General features: G+C 44.7%; 1 protein-coding gene across 1 annotated transcript; it reads left to right on the top strand.

Moving 5' to 3' along the window:
* Window positions 1–13: 13 nt before the first annotated feature.
* Window positions 14–16,088, top strand: LOC126459293 (uncharacterized). The gene is made up of 4 exons (XM_050095851.1): window positions 14–114; window positions 3,614–3,745; window positions 15,699–15,831; window positions 15,935–16,088. Coding segments are annotated over exons 1-4 (327 nt in total). The 5' UTR covers window positions 14–53; the 3' UTR covers window positions 15,936–16,088.
* The last annotated feature ends 399 nt before the right edge of the window (window positions 16,089–16,487 follow it).

The raw sequence follows: 16,487 nt of genomic DNA, 5'->3' as shown, positions 1-16,487 counted from the left end.
GGAGTTAAACAGCAGCCGTCAGGAGATCGTCGTCGTACTGCGTCATAATTAGAATGCCACTGGGACGTGTCTTCTTCTCACTGGGCTTACTCGTCCTGTTGGTCGGCATATCTGGTAAGCTGTTACATTCCCTAAATCCATTTACGTATTTATACTTTCGTGTGCCTCGCAGTTGCTGCTGTATTACAAGCGGTTTGACAATATCTGTAATTCCTGTGAGTATGTAGTAAATTAGCAGAGTTATAAATGACACTAAAGCAGTAAAGCCGTACTGTATGACATGGCCGGTCAAACACAACTTCGAGCTTGTCGCGCTTATGGGTATTAACAGACCGCAAAGTTTATCTTTTGCTAATGTGAATGCCTCCTGGCAACGCGTATTGACTGATTTGTCGCACATATGGAATGGTGCGCTGCACGTTAAGCTGCAACTTCCCTCTCTTTCTCCACTGTACAAAGTTGTGTCGAACAAATAATACATATGTCCCTTCCACTTTCATTCTATGTACATCTGTGTGAATAGCTGAACGTTTACTCAAAAAATCACTATACGAAGTATATCATAATTTACAGCGAAAACTGGTACTAGTGGAAGTTAGTTTCACGTTCCATGAATCATTTGTACGATAAATCGTAATGTGTAAAACGAGTCATTTGTCATTTGATATTCACATAAAAAATTAATTTCTAAATGTGCCTAAATGAATAACAACTTTTTTTTAAATAGACATATCCACCACCTCTTACAAATTACAATAACAGAGTTTCTTCTACAGAATAGAAAAAGTTGTAAAGGAGAAACGCTTTCAGTTTATTTTCAAATTTTTCTTTGCTGTGTCAGACATTTTAGATAATTGGGTAAATTATCAAAAATTTGGGTTGCAGTATTGTGCACCCTGTTCTGCGTTAAAGACAACCTTCATGGTACATAATGAATATAATTTTTTGCTGGTAGGGTAATTAAGTATATCATCATTGCTTCTGAACCGCAGTGGATTATTTGCAACAAACTTCGTGACAGAATAAATATACTTTGAAGCAGTGGTCGAAATGTCTAACTCCCTGTCGGCAAGATGATCTGGATGAGCACCCCATATTAGTCTCATAGCACGTTTTCGAACAACGAAGGCTTCCTTTCTTAAAGATGAGTTACCCCAGAACATACTGAACGAAAATGTGATGCAGGGCATGTCAACTTATAGATTTGTCTTTCCCCAAGATCTGCAATTATTCTAAGTGAAAATGTGGCTGAACTAAATTGTTTTTGGTGTTCCAAAATGTGCTTTTTCCGGTTTAAATTCTCGTCATTATAATCTCCTACAAATTTTGAAGCTTGCACCCTATTTATTATTTCCTCATCCTATGTTACACTTTTCATTAGTGTAGTACCTCTAAATGTACAAAGTGAATACGACGTCTCTTAATAAATCGAAAGAGAAACTATTCGCAGAAGACCACAATGTTTGTCACTTATTCTGTTGCTGAGTGTATGCTTGAATTCTTTACAATACTAGTGTCATCTGTAAAAGGAACTGATTCTTTTTGTTATATGTTAGACGTAAGATCATTTACATCTATAAGGCAGAGCAGCTGACCTAAGACTGAGCTTTGGGAAACCGCAAGCGTGATTTCTCTCCAGTGATGGTATCCCCGTAGCACACTGAGCTGAAAAAGTCATTGGATAGCGATACGTACATATAGAGATGGCGGCAGTACAGCATACACAAGGTGTAAAGAGGCAGCGCATTAGCGGAACTGTCATTTGTACCTAGTTGTTAGCAGGGCTCTGTACAAGCTGATGGTGACTCCATAATGATGTGGGCTGTGTTTACATGGAATGAACTGGATCCTCTGGTCCAAGTGAACCGATCAATGTCTGGATATAGTTATGTTCGGCTACTTGGAGACCATCTGCAGCCATTTATGGACATCATGTTCCCAAACTACGATGGAATTTTTATGGATGGCAACACGCCACATCAAAGGACCACAACTGTTGTACGTTGTTTGAAAAACATTCTGGGCACCCAAATCACCCTGCATGACTTCCATTGAACATTTACGGGGGCAAATCGAGAGATCAGTTCGTGTACAAAATCCTGCACTAGCAACACTTTAGCACTTTTGGACGGCTTTAGAGCCAGCATGGCTCAATATTTATGCAGGTGATTTCGAATGACTTGTTGAGTCCATGGCACGTCAAGTAGCTGCACTACGCCGGAAAAAAAAGAGATCAAGACGATATTAAGAGGTATCCCATGACTTATTCCATGACTTCTGTCACCTCACCGTTTGTTGGTTGAATTACTATGTACAACGTTCTGAGTTCTTTTGGTTAGGTATGATATTGTCCGTTGGTTGGCTATACCGTAAATCAACTACACGTTAACAGAAGCAAAAGCTCTCCAATAGACATGTATCCGTAAAACAGCCGTTTGAAAGACTATTGCTGTTATGAGTCCTTATTGACTACAGCGTGAAACATTCTCCTAGTTAGAAAAAAAAAGTATTTGAAATGTAAACTTTTCGATTGGTTTCAAATTTCACCTTAACAAGAAATACACTACTACTTCAGAATATTTCAATTTTCAATTTATTGTATACTCGTACCTATCAGAGGACTCGTCTGTACAACGAGTTACGAATTCTTTCGGTCCTCCTCCCAAGCAGATCACCTCGTGGATCTTGAAACGACTGCAGAATTCACTGCTCCAGTTTTTGAACAGCATCAATAGAAGTACTGTACACGTCACTTCGAGAGATGACCCTAGTCAGAAAAACTGAGAGAACTGAAGACAGGTGACCTTGGAGGCCAAGGACCACTCCACTTAGCGAGTTCCGTAGAAAAATGTGGCGACGCCTCATCATGCATCTGCCACATTTCCCAAAGATGGGCCTTACGTGAAGTTAGATGGGGACTCAGTCAAAATGTTTACAATTCAAATTCGTTTGCACTATTTAGAACAGTATTTAACGAAGACGTCAGCGTCGGCTCGTAACCACAAATTGGCAGTTACGTCGCAAGCAGCTCGTTTGCTTACTCATGTATACTACAAGCATTTCCATTCTGTTATCGTATACCCTGCCTGGTTTAACTTTTAGTTATGGTATACAGTATACATACATAGTTATATATATAGTTAAAGTATACAGTATAACATATAACATTAAGTACCGATTCCAGTTCCCACCCAAAACACAAACACGAGAATGTACCCACACAATTAATTTTTATTTGTTCAGCTTTAAATGGTACATATTTCATTGATGAATGCGTTGTTTATGAATGTGGAATGGTCTACGATGCTAATTTATGTAAATATGTTTGTTGTGTATGCCACACGACCTTAATTTTCGGAAATTCTTCAGTGCCTAATTATGTGCTTGAGACGGTGATTCGAATCTGAACTTGTCTACTTTGCTAGCGACGCTCCATATACGAGAAAACGAGCCACCCCCATGGACCTACTCTAACCTTTGCTCTATCGATACCCCTCGATTACACTTCATTCTATGACTAAGTACATTTCTTTGATTTCCTGTGTTTCCTTTTATGCGTTAACCACGATAATAGTAATGTAAAAGACACTAAATTATGGTACTTTGTTTTCAGCTGCCGTTCCTGTTCCACAAGAGGAGCAAGAGCTGGAGGAAAGTGAGGAAACTCGTGCTGTCCGCTCCGTCGAGCTGCAAGAGCCGCCACTCACCAGCGCGTTGGGACCGTACCCACTGGAGGACGCGGCAGGTAATACTGAGCGTCTCTATTCCAATTCATATGGGCTTACACGGCGAACGGCTCTAAGCACTATGGGACTTAACATTTGAGGTCATCAGTCCCCTAAACTAAGAACTAGTTAAACCTAACGAACCTAAGGACATCAAACACATCCATGCCCAAGGCAGGATTCGAAACTGCGACCGCAGCAGCTGCGTGGTTCAGGACTGAAGCGCCTAGAACCGCTCGGCCACTACGGCCGGCCTACACGGCGAGTTACACGCATCTACCACTGTGAATATTACCAGACGAGACGTTCAGCTCGGCCGTTATTAAATGGAGTGGAAGTACACACAAACACCTAAGGTTAAACCAAACAGTGATTCCAGCAATCTGAAAAAGCATATTAACTAACTTCAGACTCATTTATTAAACATAAACACACATATTTTTGCTACGAAACTGATGCAAGTGATACGACTCACCGATGAAACTGTGACATCGTTTTGGTACAGATAGTTCATACTAAATGCTCTATTCTAGCAACTTTACCATGTGGTACGTTCAGTGTGCCTTTGTAAACAACATTCATTAGCTTTTTACCGTAAATTAACGGCTAGCAGTAATTTCATACATTCCTTGAAATTATTGTTATGTCCTATTGCACTGCATATTGAACGAGGAGAAAATTGTATATATGTGTCAGACGTACTTAAAGCTATCTTATCTCATTTTCTTGCTGTCAACAAGAGTTAAAACTTGGAGTCCAAATAGTATTTTCTAAATTTACCCAGTATAACTTCCGTGCGAACTGAATACAATCGGGTTGTTAGTTTCTGGCAAGAAAGTCATGATGCAGTTCCCACATTTAAGGAAAATAAAGAAACTTGCTAAATAACTCCGAATTCCAGTGCGATCAATCGGTGAAGATGCACTCTAGGACAAAAAAATCATTTGACGTATATTAAAAAGAAACAAATGACTACAGTTTCAGAAAAAAAGCTGTACGATTTGTTAAAGAGAAAGAGCTTCCCAAATTCAGCAAGTAAATAACGCGTTGGTCCACCTCTGCCACTTATGCAAGAAATTATTCCTGCTCAATTGGCAATTTAGATCGTCAGAATCCCGAGTTGATTGAAGGGAAATGACCGCAATGTTCCAAACGTTCTGACTGTGGAAAGATCCGGCGCCGGCCGGAGTGGCCGTGCGGTTCTAGGCACTGCAGTCTGGAACCGAGCGACCGCTACGGTCGCAGGTTCGAATCCTGCCTCGGGCATGGATGTGTGTAATGTCCTTAGGGTAGTTAGGTTTAATTAGTTCTGAGTTCTAGGCGACTGATGACCTGAGAAGTTAAGTCGCATAGTGCTCAGAGCCATTTGAACCATTTTTGAAACATCCGACGACATTGCTGGCCAAGGTGAGGCTGGCAAGCACGAAGACAACAAGCAGCAGAAACTCTCGCCGTGTCTGGACGGACATTATATAGCTGAGATGTAACCTCAGTGTGGCTTGCCATTAAGGGAAACAATACGGGGCTTAGAATATCGTTGACGTACCGCTGTGCTGTAGGGTTGCCACGGATGGTAACGAAACTGGTCCTGCTGTGAAATGAAATGGCACCCCAGACCATCACTCCAGGTTGTCGGGTAGTATGCTGGGTGACACTGAGGCTGATATCCTACCACTGATACGAGGCGTCTATAGACGTGTCTTCGTTAGTAATTGTGGCCTGGAATCTCCTTGAATGAAGCAGAATTGTCTTCAGCGATTAGTCCCTCATCGAACTGAGCCATGATGACAAGCGAAGACGCGACTGGGGACGCCCCTGACAGCGGTGGGATATGAAGCTGACCGTCGCCCACCATGTGAACTTGCGACCGGGAGTTATGGTCTCGGGAGGCATTTAATTTCTTAGCAGGACCCCTTTAGTTGTCATTCGTGACACCCTTACAGCATAAACTCGACGATATTCTACGCCCGTTTTGTTATCCTTAATGGCAAGCCACACTGAGCTAACACTTCAGCAGCATAATTCCCTTCCGTACACGGCGAGAGTTTCTACTGTTTGTCTTCGTGCTTGCCAAATCCTACCTTAGCCAGCAAATTTGCCGTATCTCCCCAAATTAAGAGCAACCGTGACTTATTAAACTGATAGTTCGGTAATTTTCACACCTTTCAACACCTGCTTTCTTTAGGATTGGAATTATTATATTCTTCTTGAGGTCTGAAGGTATTTCGCCTGTCTCATGCATCTTGCTTACCAGATGGAAGAGTTTCGTGATGGCTGGCTCTCTCAAGGCTATCAACAGTTCTAACGGAATATTGTCTACTACTATGGCCTTGTTTAGACTTAAGTCTTTCAGTACTGCAGAGGGGCCGAGCGGATGAAGTCTCTGCACCATGTCAGTAATCGTCTGGAAGCGCTCGTGGCGCTAATAAATCATTATTATTCAGTGAATCGTTTATTGTGACAACTTTGCAAAGGGTAGTGCACTGTTGGCTGTAGTTTCCTACTGCCCTCATCACGGACAGACTCTCGGTGTCGGAAGCTGCGCCAGTCCTTGCGCCTGCGTCCTAGCGAGACGTCGTTCCTCTTGCGTCAAGCCTGGTACATCATGGATAGCTGCTATCGGCTGAGGGAGTGGACTCAATCCCACTCCATGCCTCTTCTTCCCTGGACCACCCCATCCGCAGATTGGTGTAGGCAGCAAACGTTGAACCCAGTACTGCCAGCCTGGTAGACACCACACCTGAATGTGCTTGTACTCGATCCCACTCTGTGCCTTTTCTTCCCTGGACCACCCCATTCGCAGACTGGTATAGGTGGCAGACGTTGAATCCAGTACTGTCGGCCTGGTAGACCCCACATATGGATGTGCTTGTACTCGATCCCACTCCATGCCTCTTCTTCCCTGGACCACGCCATCTGCAGACTGGTATAAGTGGCAGGTGTTGAACCCAGTACTGCTGGCCTGGTAGACCCCACATATGGATGTCCTTGTACTCGATCCCACTTCGTGCCTCTTCTTCCCTGGACCACTCCATCTGCAGATTGGTGTAGGTGGCTGTCAGTGAACCCAGCACTGCCGGCCTGGTAGATACCACACCTGGATGTCCTTGTACTCGATCCCACTCCCTGCCTCCTCTTCTTCCCCAGACCACTCCATCTGAGGAGTAGCGTAGGTAACAGGTGTTGAACCCACTACTGTCGGCCTGGTAGACCTCGCACCTGGATGCGCTTGTACTCGATCCCACTCCATGCCTCTTCTTCCCTGGACCACCCGATCCACGGAGTGGTGTAGGCGGCTGGTGCTGAACCCAGTACTGCTGGCTGGTAGGCCCCACAGCTGGATGTGCTTAGGCATATTGGACAGTGGTTCAAATGGTTCAAATGGCTCTGAGCACTATGGGACTTAACATCTATGGTTATCAGTCCCCTAGAACTTAGAACTACTTAAACCTAACTGACCTAAGGACATCACACACATCCATGCCCGAGGCAGGATTCGAACCTGCGACCGTAGCAGTCGCGCGGCTCCAGACTGAGCGCCTAGAACCGCTAGACCACCGCGGCCGGCATATTCGACAGTGGTCCGCCAGGAACCCTGCTCATCGTCTTCTGTCCTACACTTAGAGAGTACAGCACCTGGTACTGCACTGCTGCTGGTAGTTCATCAGCTCTCCCATCAGTAGCGGTTGATGTGACACAGCATGGATTTCGTCAGTGGAGTTCAGCTCTGCCGCACTCCGCGGCTGGCTGGTACTGCACTGGTTGATCTGAGACGACTTACTAAAACAACATGGTCATGAAACGGAATATCGTCGACACGGACTCCATCGTCCCCATTGACCTGAACCGTTCTCCCCTACCTGGAGCTGGGGCTCCGGTGTTTAAAAAGCTCTCCGTAGTTCTGTGACGTGCGGTTTACTCGCGATGACCGCGTGTTATTTTGCTTAGTCGCTGTCCTTCCCTGTTTTTCCGCTGTGTGCGCACTCTCTCACTCAGCTACTGCAGAGCTGCAGACTGTGCTGCACGTCTGTCTTGCTTCACCTGGTTTCCTGGTGCGCCACTAATCGTGGCGTAACCAGCCTATCTTACGTCAAGGTGGTTAAACTCCGTTAAAAATTTTATAACTAGGAACCTGTATTACTCGGTGCCGTAACAGTGCTTTGTCAAATTCTTCACGCAGTATCATATCTTGTCCTCGAGTACATCGCCCTGTATATACTCTATATACTCCTTCCATCCTTCTGCTTTCCCTTCCTTGCTTAGCACTGGTTTCCCACTGAGCTCTTGATATTTATACAGAGGGTTCTCTTTTCTCCAAAGATCTCTTCAATTTTCTTGTAGGCAGTGTCTATCTTACTCCTAGTGATATTGCTTCTATATCCTTACATTTGTCCTCTAGCCATCCCTGCTTAGCCGTTTTGCACTTCCTGTCTTTCTACATTTTTATATTTTCTCCTTTCATTCATTAAATCCAATATCTCTTCTGTTGCTCAAGGATTTATACTAGCCCTCGTCTTTCTACCTACTTGATCCTCTTCTGCCTTCACTATTTTATCTTTCAAAGCAACCCATACTTCTTTTCCCTGTTCTTGTCAACCGTTCCCTAATACTCTCTTCCCTAATACTCTCTCTGAAACTCGCTACAACCTCTGGTTTTTTTCAGTTTATCCAGATCTCTTCTCCTTAAATTCCTATCTTTTTGCAGTTTTTTCGGTTTTAATCTACAGTTCATGACCAATAAATTGTGGTCAGAGTCCACATTTGCCCCTGGAAATGTCTTAAAATTTAAAACTTGGTTTCTAATTCTATGTCTTATTATTACATAATCTACACTCCTGGAAATGGAAAAAAGAACACATTGACACCGGTGTGTCAGACCCACCATACTTGCTCCGGACACTGCGAGAGGGCTGTACAAGCAATGATCACACGCACGGCACAGCGGACACACCAGGAACCGCGGTGTTGGCCGTCGAATGGCGCTAGCTGCGCAGCATTTGTGCACCGCCGCCATCAGTGTCAGCCAGTTTGCCGTGGCATACGGAGCTCCATCGCAGTCTTTAACACTGGTAGCATGCCGCGACATCGTGGACGTGAACCGTATGTGCAGTTGACGGACTTTGAGCGAGGGCGTATAGTGGGCATGCGGGAGGCCGGGTGGATGTACCGCCGAATTGCTCAACACGTGGGGCGTGAGGTCTCCACAGTACATCGATGTTGTCGCCAGTGGTCGGCGGAAGGTGCACGTGCCCGTCGACCTGGGACCGGACCGCAGCGACGCACAGATGCACGCCAAGACCGTAGGATCCTACGCAGTGCCGTAGGGGACCGCACCGCCACTTCCCAGCAAATTAGGGACACTGTTGCTCCTGGGGTATCGGCGAGGACCATTCGCAACCGTCTCCATGAAGCTGGGCTACGGTCCCGCACACTGTTAGGCCGTCTTCCGCTCGCGCCCCAACATCGTGCAGCCCGCCTCCAGTGGTGTCGCGACAGGCGTGAATGGAGGGACGAATGGAGACGTGTCGTCTTCAGCGATGAGAGTCGCTTCTGCCTTGGTGCCAATGATGGTCGTATGCGTGTTTGGCGCCGTGCTGGTGAGCGCCACAATCAGGACTGCATACGACCGAGGCACACAGGGCCAACACCCGGCATCATGGTGTGGGAAGCGATCTCCTACACTGGCCGTACACCACTGGTGATCGTCGAGGGGACACTGAATAGTGCACGGTACATCCAAACCGTCATCGAACCCATCGTTCTACCATTCCTAGACCGGCAAGGGAACTTGCTGTTCCAACAGGACAATGCACGTCCGCATGTATCCCGTGCCACCCAACGTGCTCTAGAAGGTGTAAGTCAATTACCCTGACCAGCAAGATCTACGGATCTGTCCCCCATTGAGCATGTTTGGGACTGGATGAAGCGTCGTCTCACGCGGTCTGCATGTCCAGCACGAACGCTGGTACAACTGAGGCGCCAGGTGGAAATGGCATGGCAAGCCGTTCCACAGAACTACATCCAGCTTCTCTACGATCGTCTCCATGGGAGAATAGCATCCTGCATTGCTGCGAAAGGTGGATATACACTGTACTAGTGCCGACATTATGCATGCTCTGTTGCCTGTGTCTATGTGCCTGTGGTTCTGTCAGTGTGATCATGTGATGTATCTGACCCCAGGAATGTGTCAATAAAGTTTCCCCTTCCTGGGACAATGAATTCACGGTGTTCTTATTTCAATTTCCAGGAGTGTATCTCAAACTTTCCAGTGTCTCCAGACCTCTTCCGTGTATACAACCTTCTTTCATGATTCGTAAGCCAAGTGTTAACTATGATTAAGTAGTGTAAAATTCTAGCGGACGACCCACGCCCAGGTTCCCGGGTTCGATTCCCGGCGGGGTCAGGGATTTTCTCTGCCTCGTGATGACTGGGTGTTGTGTGATGTCCTTAGGTTAGTTAGGTTTAAGTAGTTCTAAGTTCTAGGGGACTGATGACCATAGATGTTAAATCCCATAGTGCTCAGAGCCATTTGAACCATTTTTTTTCTAGCGGCCGTTGTGACCGTGCGGTTGTAGGCGCTTCAGTCAGGAACCGCGCTACTGCTACGGTCGCAGGTTCGAATCCTGCCTCGGGCATGGATGTGTGTGATGTCTTTAGGTTAGTTAGGTTTAAGTAGGTCTAAGTCTAGGGGACTGATGACCTCAGATGTTAAGTCCATAGTACACAGAGCCATTCGAACCATTTTTTGTAAAATTCCTTCCTCTTTCATTCTTTACCCAAGTCAATATTCACCTACTACTTTTTCTTCTCTTCCTTGTCCTACAATCGAATTCCAGGCCCCCATGACTATTTAATTTTCGTCTCCCTACAGTACCTGAATAATTTTTTTGACTCATCATACATTTCTTCAATCTCTTCGTCATCTGCGGTGCTAGTTAGCACATAAACTTTTATTACTGTGGTGGGTGTGGGATTCGTGCGTAACTTGGCTAGAGTAATGTGTTAACTATGCTGTATGTAGTAGCTTACCCTTGTTCCTATTTTGTTATTCATTGTTAAACCTACTCCTGCATTGCCTCTATTTGATTTTGTATTTATAACCCTGTATTCACCTGACCTGAAGTCCTGTTCCTTCTGCCACCGAACTTCACTAATTCCCACTGTATCTAACTTGAACCTATACAGTTCCCTTTTTAAATTTTCTAATCATCCTGCGCGATTTAGGTATCCGACATTCCACATACCTCTCCGTCGAATGTCAGTTTTGTTTCTCTTGATAACGACGTCCTCCTGAGTAGTTCCCGCTCGGAGATCCGAGTGGGGGATTATTTTACATCCGGACTATTTTACCCAAGAGGACTCCATCATTTAACCATACAGTAAAGCTGCATGCCCTCGGGAAAAATACGGTTGTACTTTCCCCTTGCTTTGAGCCGTTCACAGTACCAGCATAGCAATGCTGTTTTGGTTAATGTAACAAGGCCAGTCCAGTCAATCATCCAAAATGTTGCCACTGCAGCTGCTGAAAACGCTGCTGCCCACTGCTCAGGAACCACACATTTGTCTTGCCCCTCAACAGACACCGCTCCGCTGTAGTCGCACCTACGTTACGGCTACCTGTATCACTGCGGTACTCAAGCCTCCCACACCCCACCAACGACAAGGTCCATGGTTCTTATTACCTCCATATCTGACAGTTAACAATGCCATACGACTTGAGTTTTCGTTTACTTCAATGAATTTGAAGAGGAAAGAAAATTTTTAATATGCTTGATGTTGTTGTGACGATGATGATATTCAGTCCGAAGACTGCTGTGACGTAGCTCTGAAGTCTAGCTGCTGGAACATACATTCACTTGCTTATTGTAGTCAAGCTTTGGTCTCTTTTTAATTTTTATTTTTTATCCCTCCCCCCACCAAAGATCTTCCTTCCACTACTAAATTGACAATCCTTGGTTCCTCAGGATGTGTTGTGTAAACTGACACCTTCATTTACTTATGCCATAAATGTATTCTCTGCCTCCCTCCCAATTCGATTTAGTGTCCCGTCATTAGTTATTCGGTCAGCCATATATTCCTCAGGAATGTTCTATACCACCACAATTCAAGAGCTGCTATCATCTTCTTATCTGAACTATTTATCGTCCATGTTCATTTCCGTACAAGGTTAGGATCCAGACAATATGTTCTGAAAATACATCCTGACACAGTTATATCCTACGTTAACAAATTTCTCTGTTTCCGAAAAGTGTTTCTTGCATTTGCCAGTCTGAATTTACTATCCTCTCTACTTCGACTACAGTGCTTATTTCGGTGTCCAAATACCAAAAGATATCTACTACATTTACTGTCTCATTTGTTACTCTATTTCTCCCAACATCGTCTCAGTTAATTTGTGTAAATCCATGATACTTGTTTTACCTGATGTTCTATAACCTATTTTCAGTCTGCTCTTTCAAATTCCTTGCCTTCTGTGATAGAATTAAAATGTCGTTGGTAAACCACATAATTTTTGTTTCTTCTCCATGAACTTTAATTCCCTTTCCAAATTTATCCTTGGTTTCGTTTACTACTAGCTCAATGTACAAATCAATAAATTTGTGAACAGACTGCAAAAGCCGGGAGGGATTAGCCGAGCGGTCATGGACTGTGCGGCTGATCCCGGCGGAGGTTCGAGTCCTCCTTCGGGCATGGGTGTGTGTGTTTGTCCAGGATAATTTAGGTTAAGTAGTGTGTAAGCTTAGGGACTGATGATCTTTGCAGCTAAGTCCCATAAGATTTCACACACATTTGAACAAAGTGCAAAGCAGACTCATTCCTTTTTCTGCTTCCATGTAATTCTACTTCCATAAGCAGTGTGATCTGTGTACGAATACATCTTGGCTCGTTGTATTTTATTTCTTCTACCTTCAGAATTTCAAAGAGTCTATTTCAGTCAACAATGCAGAATGCTTTCTTTAAATCTAAAAACGCCATAAACATAGGTTTTCCATGTTCAACATAAGATACATCGTAGAGTCAGTATACCTTCGCGCATTTCTACACTTCTCCGCAATCCAAACGGAACTTCCCGAGGTCAGATTCCATCATTTTTTTACACTCATCAGGTAAATAATTTGCCTAACGTCTCTTACATCGGCGGTACGTTTTGTTGAATGCCAATTGGCCCACCGGCCCAGAGTTAGCCCTCTGTTCCGATCTCGCTTGGTAGAATACTAAATCATCGAAACATATACAACAAAATTATTTTACTGCATAACAATACTTTCGTTATCACACCACGTGACTCTAACGTCAGGTGTCATTTAGTCTTGCAGTGGGAAGTGGCCAAGGCGTTATGCTCGACGTACTCGAAGAGCTGGAGATTTTCAAGCATATTTCTAAGAACGAACAGTTGCAACTACGAAACAAAAATTTTGTCATTGGTTTTAATCCACTGCTCGCACGATTTTGATTCCCCTATTCTTTACTAGAACTTCCTGTCGCTGGTTCCGAAACATCATTTTCTTCGATTCTCATCGATGTGTGCTGCTGGTTACTTTCATGCAGATATTTTCTGTACTGTATAGCTGTTTGTGTAAGTTTCCTATATTATTCTGTCGTTTACGTAATAGTAATTTCTATAAAGCCTAATAGACGGCTCTTAGTTATACTTGATCTGCTTGCCTTCTGTGTATTTTAAAAAATACACTAAACTGTCTTCCTTTGTATTTCGTTTTTAATTTTAACTGTCACTTGTTTCAACTATTTCCGTTACAGTGCTTCAAATGGGCACATATGACTGTGCGCGCCCAATAGGCGGCGCATCTTGTATTGTTTTCGTGGCAGCAATATAAACCACTGGGCCGATCAATCTGATGTTGTTCCCAGCTAGCCACACATGCCACTGGCTGCTCGTAATTCTGACCATTGATTTCTAGCAATGTAATTTTCCGTAAGTAACCTCTTTACTGGCATGACAATTGTCATCTTCGTTAATGCTTGTAGTTTTCTATATGTTCCTTTATAAACTTAACTCCGCCCGAACACGGCACGAAGGCTCAACGCTACCGACCTACCGCCGTGTCATCCTCAGCCCACAGGCGTCACTGGATGCGAATATGGAGCGGCATATGGTCAGCACACCGCTCTCCTGGCCGTATTGTCAGTTAACGAGACCGGAGCCACTACTTCTCAGTCAAGTAGCTCCTCAGTTTGCCTCACAAGGGCTGAGTGCACCCCGCTTGCCAACAGCGCTCGGCAGACCGGATGGTTACCCATCCAAGTGCTAGCCCAGCCCGACAGCGCTTAACTTCGGTGATCTGACGGGAACCGTTGGCCTATTCTTTTATAGGGTTTCTCAAAATTTCATTCTGATGAAGACATCGATAGAGAGGTTTAAACCTAGGTCAATGTACCAGCTATTTGCAACCGGTTGGCTGTATAATCCTATGTTGAAACTAGTATACGGTTGAAACTTCCTGGCAGATTAAAACTGTGTGCCGGACCGAGACTCAAACTCGGGACCTTTGCCTTTCGCGGGCAAGTGCTCTACCAACTGAGCTACCTAAGCACGACTCTCAGCCCGTCCTCACAGCTTTACTTCAGCCAGTATCTTGTCTCCTACCTTTCAAATTTCACAGAAGCTTATATCAGCGCACACTCCGCTGCAGAGTGAAAATGTCATTCTGGAAACATCCCTCAGTCTGTGGCTAAGCCATGTCTGCGCAATATCCTTTCTTCCAGGAGTGCTAGTTCTGTAAGGTTCACAGGAGAGCTTCTGTGGAATTTGGAAGGTAGTAGACGAGATACTGGCAGAAGTAAAGCTGTGAGGACGGGGCGTGAGTCGTGCTTGGGTAGCTCAATTGGTAGAGCACTTGCCCGTGAAAGGCAAAGGTCCCGAGCTCGAATCTGGGTCCGGCACACAGCTTTAATCTGCCAGGATGTTTCATATCAGCGCACACTCCGCTGTAGAGTGAAAATCTCATTCTAGTATACGGTTGCTGAGAAACAGCCATGTTTAAAACTGTCATCTGTGCATGTGCAGACAGTAGGTTACACACGTCAATCTACCCTAAGGCCACTGCACAACTACGCTGGCGGATTGTCAGTAGAGGGTGCACGTATCAGGCTTCCTGCAGAGACAGCTCTTCTGCGTCACGGATAATTAATCGGTGCATACAGTGTGCTACTGAAATGGTGCATCAACTGAAAACGTACTCCAAAAGCACGTCAGATAAAACGTCCAAATTGCACACAGATGCACCGTAAAATTCTTATGATGTATGGATCGAATGCATTGTCCCGCCCAGCTGTAGTGAAACAGTGCCAACAATTTGACCAAGGCCGCGCAGACGCGAGCGATACTGATCCCGGTGTCCAGATCTTTCGGTCGGCCGAAAGGACGTTTGATTGGAAAGAAATTTTACAACGATGAGGACGTTCACACAGCGGTCCTGGAATGACTCCGTGATCAAAGAGCGGACTTCTATCGTCGAGGAACTGAATGATTGTTAGGACGTCGCGAGCATTCTTTACTGAGACCTGATGACTATGTTGCAAAATAGTATCAAGCTTCTGTGCCAGTGTCAAGTCTAGTGCAGTAATCTATAAAAGTCACTTAGCTTGGCTTAAGGATGTGTAACTTCCTTATCGAACACCCTTCGTCTCTTGCACATCAGGTGGAATACTTGTATATTTGATATAACTGGTTCTCAATAATTCTGAGGCTGGTCCCGGTTCGAGTCGTCCCTCGGGCGTGGGTGTGTGTGTTTGTCCTTAGGATAATTTAGGTTAAGTAGTTGTGTAAGCTTAGGAACTGATGACCTTAGCAGTTTAAGTCCCATAAGATTTCACACACATTTGAACAATTCTGAGGGAGTATCGGTTACATCAGGACTTTCTTTCAACTCATGTCTTTCTGTGATCTGTCGACTTAGACTGTATCAAACCAATATTGAAAACTACATACTGTTTGTTTACTTGCTGCTTCAGAGGTAGCTGGTGAAGATTCCCTCGTTGCCAGCCGTCAGAAGAGAACGTTGAAGAAGGGCAAGGGCAGCGGAGGCTACGGTCGCCGCGGCGGCGGCTATGGTAAAGGCTGTGGGCACTGTGGGCGTAAGAAATGGTAATGTCTCTCTCTCTAGCTCTCTCTACACTGGAACTATCGTCAATCATGCAACCACCTCCGTGGTTTTATGTTTACTTATGTTTTATCTGCTGTGTTGCAGAGTTTGATGCTACGTGCGCCAGCGCCTAAGGCAGGAGCCGATTCATAAGAATCACACTACCTGAGGCTTCACTTCGCATCTTTCTTCCACGGACTTCATATGTAATCAACATACTACTGTTTGCTTTTGAAATAACATATAATCTTCAAAAACATTTCAAGTTATTATGCGAACCTGAAGGCAGCTGAGTGTCAATTCGGTGCAAAAATTGTACTATTGCACAGTGCTGTATTGTCATTCAACACTTCCTTTCCTTGAACCACTGATTCTTATGTGAGTTAGTTCCCCTCTATTCTGTGTTCTGTTTTCGTAACGGTTTATTGTATGAGATAATCTGCAAGAGTGGAGTGTGAACTGTCAATTTTTAAGTCTCTGAGGTGCTCGCAATATACATTAATATAACCAACAAGTTGGAGTGTCGGATTCTTGACTGGAAATGGATGGAAAGAGCACCTATGGACATGTGTCCGGAAATTCAGCGTTGCTACAGTAGAGGGCGCTGACGAATGAAAGGTTCTCTGACCACGTGCCGTTTGTTCCTTGTGAGTAGCAA

The sequence above is a fragment of the Schistocerca serialis genome, chromosome 1 (genome assembly GCF_023864345.2).
Source record: "Schistocerca serialis cubense isolate TAMUIC-IGC-003099 chromosome 1, iqSchSeri2.2, whole genome shotgun sequence".
In the NCBI taxonomy this organism is placed as follows: Eukaryota; Metazoa; Arthropoda; class Insecta; order Orthoptera; family Acrididae; genus Schistocerca; species Schistocerca serialis.
This window is presented reverse-complemented; position numbering and strand designations above follow the sequence as displayed.